Raw genomic sequence first — 12,700 nt, forward strand, 5'->3', positions numbered from 1 at the left:
CCCTCAGGCCACTACTCTACTACCACATATCTACAACACACTAAGTGTGTGCCCTCAGGCCCCTACTCTACTACCACATATCTACAACACACTAAGTGTGTGCCCTCAGGCCCCTACTCTACTACCACATATCTACAACACACTAAGTGTGTGCCCTCAGGCCCCTACTCTACTACCACATATCTACAACACACTAAGTGTGTGCCCTCAGGCCCATACTCTACTACCACATATCTACAACACACTAAGTGTGTGCCCTCAGGCCCCTACTCTACTACCACATATCTACAACCCAAAATCCATGTGTATGTGTGTATATAGTGCATATGTTATTGTGTGTTTGTATGCACATGTCTGTGCCTGTGTGTCTCTTCACAGTACCCCCTCTTCCATAAGGTGTATTTTTTATTAGTTAAAAAATAATCTAATTTCACTGCTTGCATCAGTTACTTGACGTGGAATAGAGTTCCATGTAGTCAGGGCTCTATGTAGTACTGTGGAATAGAGTTTCATGTAGTCAGGGCTCTATGTAGTACTGTGGAATAGAGTTCCATGTAGTCATGGCTCTATGTAGTACTGTGGAATAGAGTTCCATGTAGTCATGGCTCTATGTACTACTGTGGAATAGAGTTCCATGTAGTCATGGCTCTATGTAGTACAGTGGAATAGAGTTCCATGTAGTCATGGCTCTATGTAGTACTGTGGAATAGAGTTCCATGTAGTCAGGGCTCTATGTAGTACTGTGGAATAGAGTTCCATGTAGTCAGGGCTCTATGTAGTACTGTGGAATAGAGTTCCATGTAGTCATGGCTCTATGTAGTACTGTGAAATAGAGTTCCATCTAGTCATGGCTCTATGTACTACTGTGGAATAGAGTTCCATGTAGTCATGACTCTATGTAGTACTGTGGAATAGAGTTCCATGTAGTCATGGCTCTATGTGGTACTGTGGAATAGAGTTCCATGTAGTCATGGCTCTATGTGAATCAAATCAAATCAAATCAAATTTATTTATATAGCCCTTTGTACATCAGCTGATATCTCAAAGTGCTGTACTGAAACCCAGCCTAAAACCCCAAACAGCAAGCAATGCAGGTGTAGAAGCACGGTGGCTAGGAAAAACTCCCTAGAAAGGCCAAAACCTAGGAAGAAACCTAGAGAGGATCCAGGCTATGTGGGTGGCCAGTCCTCTTCTGGCTGTGCCGGGTGGAGATTATAACAGAACATGGCCAAGATGTTCAAATGTTCATAAATGACCAGCATGGTCGAATAATAATAAGGCAGAACAGTTGAAACTGGAGCAGCAGCACGGCCAGGTGGACTGGGGACAGCAAGGAGTCATCATGTCAGGTAGTCCTGGGGCATGGTCCTAGGGCTCAGGTCCTCCGAGAGAGAGAAAGAAAGACAGAAGGAGAGAATTAGAGAACGCACACTTAGATTCACACAGGACACCGAATAGGACAGGAGAAGTACTCCAGATATAACAAACTGACCCTAGCCCCCCGACACATAAACTACTGCAGCATAAATACTGGAGGCTGAGACAGGAGGGGTCAGGAGACACTGTGGCCCCATCCGAGGACACCCCCGGACAGGGCCAAACAGGAAGGATATATCCCAACCCACTTTGCCAAAGCACAGCCCCCACACCACTAGAGCGATATCTTCAACCACCAACTTACCATCCTGAGACAAGGCTGAGTATAGCCCACAAAGACCTCCGCCATGGCACAACCCAAGGGGGGGGCGCCAACCCAGACAGGATGACCACATCAGTGAATCAACCCACTCAGGTGACGCACCCCTTCCAGGGACGGCATGAGAGAGCCCCAGTAAGCCAGTGACTCAGCCCCTGTAACAGGGTTAGAGGCAGAGAATCCCAGTGGAAAGAGTGGAACCGGCCAGGCAGAGACAGCAAGGGCGGTTTGTTGCTCCATGTAGTACTGTGGAATAGAGTTCCATGTAGTCATGGCTCTATGTAGTACTGTGGAATAGAGTTCCATGTAGTCATGGCTCTATGTAGTACTGTGGAATAGAGTTCCATGTAGTCAGGGCTCTATGTAGTACTGTGCCTATGCCATAGTCTGTTCTGGACTTGGGGACTGTGAAGAGACCTCTGGTGGCATGTTTGTGGGGTGTCTGAGCTGTGTGCCAGTAGATTAAACAGACAGCTAGGTGCATTCAACATGAAGTCAATCTCTCCTCCACTTTGAGCCAGGAGAGCTTTACATGCATATTATTCATTTTAGTTCTCTGTATAGATCCAAGTGGCAGCCGTGCTGCCCTGATCTGAGCCAATTGCAATTTTCCTAAATCCCTCTTTGTGGCACCTGACCACACGACTGAACAGTAGTCCAGGTGCGATAAAACCAGGGCCTGTTGGACCTGCCTTGTTGATAGTGTTGTTAAGAAGGCAGAGCAGCGCTTTATTATTGACAGACTTCTCCCCATCTTAGCAAAAATGTGATTTGTTGTATCAATATGTTTTGACCATGACAGTTTTACAGTCCAGGGTTACTCCAAGCAGTTTAGTCTCCTCAACTTGCTCAATTTCCCCATGATTCATTACAAGATTTAGTTGAGGTTAAGGGTTTAGTGAATGATTTGTCCCAAATACATAGCTTTTAGTTTTTGAAATATTTAGGACTGACTTATTCCTTGCCACCCATTCTGAAACTAACTGCAGCTCTTTGTTAAGAGTTGCAGTCATTTCAGTCGCTGTAGTAGCTGACATGTATAGTGTTGAGTCATCCGCATACATAGACACTTTGGCTTTACTCAAAGACGGAGGCATGTCATTAGTAAAGATTGAAAAAAGTAAAGGGCCTAGACAGCTGCCCTGGGGAATTCCTGATTTTACCTGGATTTTATTGGAGAGGCTTCCATTAAAGAACACCCTCTGTGTTTTATTAGACGGGTAACTTTTTATCCACAATATAGCAGGGGGTGTAAAGCCATAACACATATGTTTGTCCATCAGCAAACTATGATCGATAATGTCAAAAGTTGCACTGAAGTCTAACAAAAAAGCCCCCACAATCTTTTTATCATCAATTTCTCAGTAATTTGTGTAAGTGCTGCACTCGTTGAAAGTCCTTCTCTATAAGTGTGCTGAAAGTCTGTTGTTAATTTGTTTACTGTAAAATAGCATTGTACATAAATGATCCTTTATTTACTTTATTATCAATTCAATCTATAATGTGTCAAACAATACCTGTTTCTTTTGATGGACATGTGACACATTCATTTAGTTTGCATGAATCGTTTAGTGTATGTGTACGATGCTGAAATTCATTCTGAATGTAGGAACTTTAGGGATCACATTTCCTCCTTGACTCTGTGTTGTCCTCAAAAGAAACACCACATTCATCCAGATGAATGTGAAAGCTAATTGCTGCACATTTTTTTTATGGGCCAAGGTTTTCTCAACATATATTGTGCCTAACAAGCCACATGTCTGCTACAACTTTAGATGAACTTACAAGTCATTCTAAAAACCAGAAGTGTCAGACAGGGTAACACCCCACAGCATCTGAAGTGGTGCGTCTGTCTGTCAATGACAATCTTTTCTTTCACAGCGCCGCTGTCATTATTACAATCTAAATGCAAATGATTGTAATGCCTTGGGGTTTTTCCCACTGAGACAGTGGTTTATGTTAATGTGTCTCTGGTGATATTGTTTTTTCCATCAGGACTGTGACACAAAAAAAGACTTGGTGTTGAGCAGAATCAACAACCTCTGCATCATTTAGATAGTTGCTTTGTGAGAAGGTGTTCAAGTCCACAGTCTTATCCCGAAGCCACTCCTGAGTTTTCTTGGCTATGTGCTTAGGGTCGTTGTCCTGTTGGAAGGTGAACCTTCGCCGCAGTCTGTCCTGAGCATTCTGGAGCTGGTTTTCATCAAGGATCTCTCTGTACTTTGCTCCATTCATCTTTGCCTTGATCCTGACGAGTCTCCCAGTCCCTGCCACTGAAAAACATCCTCACAGTATGATGCTGCCACCACTATGCTTCACCGTAGGGAGGGTGCCAGGTTTCCTCCAGACGTGACGCTTGGCATCCAGGCCAAAGTGTTCAATCTTGGTTTCATCAGCCTGAGAGTCTTGTTTCTCATGGTCTGAGAGTCTTTAGGTGTCTTTTGGCAAACTCCAAGCAGGCTGTCATGTGCCTTTTACTGATGAGTGGCTTCCGTCTGACCACTCTACCCTAAAGGCCTGATCGGTGGAGAGCTGCAGGGTTGGTTGTCCTTCTGAAAGTTTCTCCTATCTCCACAGAGGAACTCGGGAGCTCTGTGAGAGTGACCTTCGGTTTCTTGGTCACCTCCACTTCCCGGACAATTTCTTCGGCCTCATGGCTTGGTTTTTGCTCTGACATGCTCTGTCAACTGTGGGACCTTATATAGACAGGTGTGTGCCTTTCCAAATCAAGTTGTAGAAACATCTCAAGGATGATCAATGGGAACAAGATGCACCTGATCTCAATTTCCAGTCTCAAAGAAAAAGGATCTGAATACTTACATAAATAAGGTATTTCAGATTTTAAAAAATATATAAATTTGCTAAAAAAATTTAAAACCTGTTTTTGCTTTGTCATTATGGTGTATTGCGTGTAGATTGACGAGAATCATTTTTATTTAATTCATTTTAGAACAAGGCTGTAACGTAACAAAATGTGGAAAAAGGTCAAGGGGTCTGAATACTATCCGAATGCGCTGTATGTACCAGATGAAAGGTACCAGCGGCCTGGCATTAGACCCAAGAGAGAACAGGAGCCATGTCCCAGTGAGACACGGTGCCGGGTCCTGCTGTAGATAGAAACAGAAAAGTCAGAGTCTTTTGGCTAAAACACGGGAGTAAATCGTCAGTGGAAACTCGCCACTAGTCAGTTGGTTGTATTTGTTTTCTTATTGCAGAGATGATGTGTGGTAGCTCTTTGTTGGGCCTGAGACTGTTATTAAAACTCTGATGTGAATATTCCCATACTGCTCTGCAGAAGGGGCTCATTTATCAGTGTAATGTGTTGATGGATGTAAAGCAGTTTGTGGTCTTTGAGGTGGGAGACAGTCTGGGGAAATCACTGCCTTAATGTCATTACATTCCCTGCTTGGTGATCTTTTTCTTTTGTCAATAATGTGAATGTCAAAATGACTTTTCTCCCCATGGGATTTTATATGTGAATGACTGTGACTTTTCCACAGCCTGACCTCTGAGCTCACTTCTTATCATTTTTACTTCATTCATCTCGACAACCCAGAAGTAAAAACTCACGTAATTTGTTCAGATGCCATTTGTGTCACGTAGTCGACCCAGGAGAGATTAGAACGTCATTGGTCTGGCAGATATTTGAGTGATTAAACATGATGAGGAACTTCTCTGATCAGATGAATGTTAGATGTCCAGGTGGATCTACAGGCCAGATACACAACGCTGTTCAGAATCTCTGCCTTTCCTCTTGATAATACAACAGAGCATGAACTGACTCTATCACCCTGTTCTCTCTCTCTTCCCCCAAACCCCTGTTCTCTCTCTTCTCCCCCAAACCCCTGTTCTCTCTCTTCTCCCCCAAAACCCTGTTCTCTCTTCTCCCCAAAACCCTGTTCTCTCTCTTCTCCCCCAAACCCCTGTTCTCTCTCTTCTCCCCAAACCCCTGTTCTCTCTTCTCCCCCAAACCCCTGTTCTCTCTCTTCTCCCCCAAACCCCTGTTCTCTCTCTTTCCCCCAAACCCCTGTTCTCTCTCTTCTCCCCCAAACCCCTGTTCTCTTCTCTCTTTCCCCCAAACCCCTGTTCTCTCTCTTTCCCCCAAACCCCTGTTCTCTCTCTTCTCCCCCAAACCCCTGTTTCTCTCTTCTCCCCCAAACCCCTGTTCTCTCTCTTCTCCCCCAAACCCCTGTTCTCTCTCTTCTCCCCCAAACCCCTGTTCTCTCTTCTCCCTTCTCTGTTCTCTCTCTTCCCCCAAACCCCTGTTCTCTCTCTTCTCCCCCAAACCCCTGTTCTCTCTTCTCCCCCAAACCCCTGTTCTCTCTCTTCTCCCCCAAACCCCTCTCTCTCCCCCAAACCCCTGTTCTCTCTTTCCCCAAAAAAACTGTTCTCTCTCCCCAAATCTCTCTCTCCCCCAAAACCCTGTTCTCTCTCTTCACCCCCAAAACCTTGTTCTCTCTCTTCCCCCAAAACCCTGTTCTCTCTCTCTCTCCCCCAAACCCCTGTTCTCTCTCTTCTCCCCCAAAACCCCTGTTCTCTCTCTTCTCCCCCAAACCCCTGTTCTCTCTCTTCTCCCCTCCCCCAAACCCCTGTTCTCTCTCTTCTCCCCCAAAACCCCAAACCCGTTCTCTCTCTTCTCCCCCAAACTCCTGTTCCCACTCTCCTCCCCCAACCCCCTTTTCTCTCTCTCCTCCCCCAACCCCTTTTCTCTCTCTTCTCCCCCTACCCCCTTTTCTCTCTCTCCTCTCCCAACCCCCTTTTCTCTCTCTTCTCCCCATCCCCTTAACCATCCCCCAGAACATCCATTTTCTCTCTTCCATCCCTCACCCCCAAATAACCCTCTCTACCCTCTTCTCCCCCCCAGTCCCAGCCCCAGTGCGCTCTCTCCACGTCCAGGGTGGTAAGCGTACTGACCGTCTCTCCATCAGCTGGCTGCCTGGGGCAGGGGAGTGGAGTGGGTACCAAGTGGTCCTGTACGGTGGCCTGGAGGGCTCAACCACTACCCTGGCCGCCCAGGAGCTGGGCATGGAGCAGAGAGAACACCTGTTCCAGGGACTGGTACCTGGCCGTGTGTACCGGGCTGAGGTGGTCACACACAGTGGAGAGCTGACTAATGCTGTGTCTGCAAAGGGAAGGACGGGTCAGTACACAACCCTCTCTCTGTCTCTGTCTGAAACTCATATTCATTTATAATGATCCAATGATGCCAGGGATGATAGTTGTTATAAAATGCATCCATTCTACTTAACAACTATATTGACTAGTACTACCTTAGTTAGAGAATACTCTGCACTCTGGGTCCATGTATCCATGCTACTTAACAACTATATTGACTAGTACTACCTTAGTTAGAGAATACTCTGCACTCTGGGTCCATGTATCCATGCTACTTAACAACTATATTGACTAGTACTACCTTAGTTAGAGAATACTCTGCACTCTGGGTCCATGTATCCATGCTACTTAACAACTATATTGACTAGTACTACCTTAGTCAGAGAATACTCTGCACTCTGGGACCATGTATCCATGCTACTTAACAACTATATTGACTAGTACTACCTTAGTTAGAGAATACTCTGCACTCTGGGACCATGTATCCATGCTACTTAACAACTATATTGACTAGTACTACCTTAGTTAGAGAATACTCTGCACTCTGGGTCCATGTATCCATGCTACTTAACAACTATATTGACTAGTACTACCTTAGTTAGAGAATACTCTGCACTCTGGGTCCATGTATCCATGCTACTTAACAACTATATTGACTAGTACTACCTTAGAGAATACTCTGCACTCTGGGTCCATGTATCCATGCTACTTAACAACTATATAGTACTACCTTAGAGAATACTCTGCACTCTGGGTCCATGTATCCATGCTAACAACTATATTGACTAGTACTACCTCAGAGAATATTGACTCTGGGTCCATGTATCCATACTATATTGACTAGTACTACCTTTCAGAGAATACTCTGCACTCTGGGTCCATGTATCCATGCTACTTAACAACTATATTGACTAGTACTACCTTAGTCAGAGAATACTCTGCACTCTGGGTCCATGTATCCATGCTACTTAACAACTATATTGACTAGTACTACCTTAGAGAATACTCTGCACTCTGGGTCCATGTATCCATGCTACTTAACAACTATATTGACTAGTACTACCTTAGAGAATACTCTGCACTCTGGGTCCATGTATCCATGCTACTTAACAACTATATTGACTAGTACTACCTTAGAGAATACTCTGCACTCTGGGTCCATGTATCCATGCTACTTAACAACTATATTGACTAGTACTACCTTAGTTAGAGAATACTCTGCACTCTGGGTCCATGTATCCATGCTACTTAACAACTATATTGACTAGTACTACCTTAGTTAGAGAATACTCTGCACTCTGGGTCCATGTATCCATGCTACTTAACAACTATATTGACTAGTACTACCTTAGTTAGAGAATACTCTGCACTCTGGGTCCATGTATCCATGCTACTTAACAACTATATTGACTAGTACTACCTTAGTTAGAGAATACTCTGCACTCTGGGTCCATGTATCCATGCTACTTAACAACTATATTGACTAGTACTACCTTAGAGAATACTCTGCACTCTGGGTCCATGTATCCATGCTACTTAACAACTATATTGACTAGTACTACCTTAGAGAATACTCTGCACTCTGGGTCCATGTATCCATGCTACTTAACAACTATATTGACTAGTACTACCTTAGAGAATACTCTGCACTCTGGGTCCATGTATCCATGCTACTTAACAACTATATTGACTAGTACTACCTTAGAGAATACTCTGCACTCTGGGTCCATGTATCCAGAGTTCAAATGACAGAGAAAATTAACACACAGAACAAGTTCAACTTATTCAAAATATTGTTACTTGCAGTAAAGCCTGTTTCTGTCTGTGTTTTGTGTTACTTGCAGTAAAGCCTGTTTCTGTCTGTGTTTTGTGTTACTTGCAGTAAAGCCTGTTTCTGTCTGTGTTTTGTGTTACTTGCAGTAAAGCCTGTTTCTGTCTGTGTTTTGTGTTACTTGCAGTAAAGCCTGTTTCTGTCTGTGTTTTGTGTTACTTGCAGTAAAGCCTGTTTCTGTCTGTGTTTTGTGTTACTTGCAGTAAAGCCTGTTTCTGTCTGTGTTTTGTGTACTTGCAGTAAAGCCTGTATCTGTCTGTGTTTTCCCCCTCAGACCCAGAGCCTCCCTCCATGGTATCCTTCAGGGACATCAGTGGTAACAGCTCTGTAGAACTGACCTGGGATGGTCCCGCCACTGGTGACTACGACACCTTTGACCTCCAATGGGCTCCCAGAGATGCCCTGTCAATCACAGCGCCTCAGCCAACCAGCCGCATCCTGGATGGGATGTTCCCGGGACGACTGTACAACTTCACCATCCGCACTGTCAGTGGGGGAGGAGCCAATGGCGGGCCTATCGCCAACAGCCAGCCAATCCAGAGGAGCCTCAGAACAAGTAGGTGGAGCCTATGAGAGAGGGATATTTGATTTACTGTTGGGATTTAAACTAAGTTATTCATGGTTAGAGTTATAGTATTTATGTTGGGGTTTAAATTGTGTTATTCATGGTTAGAGTTATAGTATTTATGTTGGAATTTAAACTGTGTTATTCATGGTTAGGGTTATAGTATTTATTGGACTGGTAGACTTCCATGAAAACAATTCATACCTGATTGGTGGGAAGTACTTCCAACATCAGCCACTAGAGGGAAGCACACAACTGATCAAGGGAAAGAGACCCGTGCACACAGGTGAAATTTTAAAAAATGTATTTTACCTTTATTTAACTAGGCAAGTCAGTTAAGAACAAATTATTATTTACAATGACAGCCTAGTGGGTTAACTGGTCTAGGAACAGTGGATTAACTGGTCTAGGAACAGTAGGTTAACTGGTCTAGGAACAGTGGGTTAACTGGTCTAGGAACAGTGGGTTAACTGGTCTAGGAACAGTAGGTTAACTTGTCTAGGAACAGTGGGTTAACTGGTCTAGGAACAGTGGGTTAACTGGTCTAGGAACAGTGGGTTAACTGGTCTAGGAACAGTGGGGGTTAACTGGTCTAGGAACAGTGGGTTAACTGGTCTAGGAACAGTGGGTTAACTGGTCTAGGAACAGTGGGTTAACTGGTCTAGGAACAGTGGGTTAACTGGTCTAGGAACAGTTAGGTTAACTGGTCTAGGAACAGTGGGTTAACTGGTCTAGGAACAGTGGGTTAACTGGTCTAGGAACAGTGGGTTGAACTGGTCTAGGAACAGTGGGTTGACTGGTCTAGGAACAGTGGGTTAAGGTTAACTGGTTCTGGTAGGAACAGTGGGTTAACTGGTCTAGGAACAGTGGGTTAACTGAACACTGGTCTAGGAACAGTGGGTTAACTGGTCTAGGAACAGTGGGTTAACTGGTCTAGGAACAGTGGGTTAACTGGTCTAGGAACAGTGGGTTAACTGGGGATTCAGAACTGGCAGAACCTTGGGGGGTTGGGGATCTGAACTGGTTGTTTGAAGTTAGTTGTTTGAAGTTACTTATTTAAATCCCACGTTGAGCTTGGCTCTCTGGGGAGGAGATGGTTTGGAGTGGGATGAGGTCAAACAGAATATAGAATCAAGGTCCGGAACTGAGAGAGATTCTAAAAGGGCTTCTGGGTTCTGCATCCTGTCCTATTTTACACACACACACACACACACACACACACACACACATCTAGATAATGAATGGTATTGGTTGATGAAGAGGATCAACAGGACATCTAGATAATGAATGGTATTGGTTGATGAAGAGGATCAACAGGACATCTAGATAATGAATGGTATTGGTTGATGAAGAGGTTCAACAGGACAACTAGATAATGAATGGTATTGGTTGATGAAGAGGTTCAACAGGACATCTAGATAATGAATGGTATTGGTTGATGAAGAGGTTCAACAGGACATCTAGATAATGAATGGTATTGGTTGATGAAGAGGTTCAACAGGACAACTAGATAATGAATGGTATTGGTTGATGAAGAGGATCAACAGGACATCTAGATAATGAATGGTATTGGTTGATGAAGAGGATCAACAGGACATCTAGATAATGAATGGTATTGGTTGATGAAGAGGATCAACAGGACATCTAGATAATGAATGGTATTGGTTGATGAAGAGGATCAACAGGACATCTAGATAATGAATGGTATTGGTTGATGAAGAGGTTCAACAGGACATCTAGATAATGAATGGTTTCATCGTCAACCGTCCTCTCAGTGACAGTGCTGCTCTTAATAGCCTAAGCTTTGCTCAATCAATCATACATTCAAACACACACACATAGATGTACACACACACACACACACACACACATAGATGAACACACACACACACACACACACACACATAGATGTACACACACACACATAGATGAACACACACACACACATACATGGATGAACACACACACACACACACATAGATGAACACACACACACACACATACATGGATGAACACACACACACACATACATGGATGTACACACACATATTGATGGAGAACCTGCCTCTGCCTGACTCGTAGTGTAACTTAAAGTTGCAAATGAGTTCTTCTCTATTCTCATAAATTCTTATGTCCCAAATTGCACCCTACACATTATTTTGGTGCACTAGTTTTACCACTGCCCATACGGGAGTCAGGTCAAAAGTAATGCACTACGTAGGGAATAGGGTCCCATTTGGGGAACATTACGTTTTCCCCCTCTGGTCTGGGATATTAATCTTCCTTCAGCATCTGGCTCATGACAACCCTTAGACTCTTATCACTTTCCATTTCAATATAAAGGGAATAACTGCTTAATGGTATGGCAAATATTACCCTGCCCCAGGCTTTTCAAACATCGGACAATTTCTTTCCATTTTCACCTAAAATGACATACCCAAATCTAACTACCTGTAGCTCAGGACCTGAAGCAAGGATATGCATTTTTTTGATACCATTTGAAAGGAAACACTTTGAAGTTTGTGTAAAAGTGAAATGAATGCAGGAGAATATAACACATTAGATCAGGTCAAATAGAATACAAATACATTTTTTTTATTTTTTTTATTTTAACCATCATCTTTGAAATGCAAGAGAAAGGACATAATGTATTATTCCAGCCCACCCATAATTTAGATTTTAGCCACTAGATGTCAGCAGTGTATGTGCAAAGTTTTAGACTGATCCAATGAACCATTGCATTTGTGTTCAACATTTTGTATCAAGACTGCCCAAAGGTGCCTAATTGGTTAATTAATACATGTTCAAGTTCATAACTGTGCAAGTCTCCTCAAATAATAGCATGGCATTATTTCACTGTAATAGCTACTGCAAATTGGACAGTGCAGTTAGATTAACAAGAATTTAAGCTTTCTGCCCATATCAGATATGTCTATGTCCTGAGAAATGTTCTTGTTATTTACAACCTCATGCTAATCGCATTAGCCTACTGTACGTTAGCTCAACCGTCCCCAGGGGGGCACACCGATCCTGTAGAGGATTATTAAGTTTAGATTTATCATAACCATTTTATGTGGGTATAGTTGTGTGTGGGTATATGTGGGTATAGTTACGTGTGGGTATATGTGGGTATAGTTATGTGTGGGTATATGTGGGTATAGTTATGTGTGGGTATATGTGGGTATAGTTATGTGTGGGTATATGTGGGTATAGTTATGTGTGGGTATATGTGGGTATAGTTATGTGTGGGTATATGTGGGTATAGTTATGTGTGGGTATATGTGGGTATAGTTATGTGTGGGTATATGTGGGTATAGTTATGTGTGGGTATATGTGGGTATAGTTATGTGTGGGTATATGTGGGTATAGTTATGTGTGGGTATATGTGGGTATAGTTATGTGTGGGTATATGTGGGTATAGTTATGTGTGGGTATATGTGGGTATAGTTATGTGTGGGTGTGGGTATAGTTATGTGGGTATATGTGGGTATAG

The 12,700-nt window shown here is 43.4% G+C and overlaps 1 protein-coding gene across 1 annotated transcript in view; it reads left to right on the plus strand.

Moving 5' to 3' along the window:
* The window catches only part of LOC112241423 (receptor-type tyrosine-protein phosphatase beta), a 79,904-nt gene that overhangs the window by 37,409 nt on the left and 29,795 nt on the right, over window positions 1-12,700 (plus strand). Inside the window, exons 14-15 of the mRNA XM_042314625.1 lie at window positions 6,561-6,836; window positions 8,917-9,198. Coding sequence (XP_042170559.1) covers window positions 6,561-6,836; window positions 8,917-9,198 — 558 coding nt within the window. The remainder of the gene's footprint in view (window positions 1-6,560; window positions 6,837-8,916; window positions 9,199-12,700) is intronic.

Source organism: Oncorhynchus tshawytscha, unplaced genomic scaffold (assembly GCF_018296145.1).
Source record: "Oncorhynchus tshawytscha isolate Ot180627B unplaced genomic scaffold, Otsh_v2.0 Un_contig_7396_pilon_pilon, whole genome shotgun sequence".
Classification (NCBI taxonomy): Eukaryota; Metazoa; Chordata; class Actinopteri; order Salmoniformes; family Salmonidae; genus Oncorhynchus; species Oncorhynchus tshawytscha.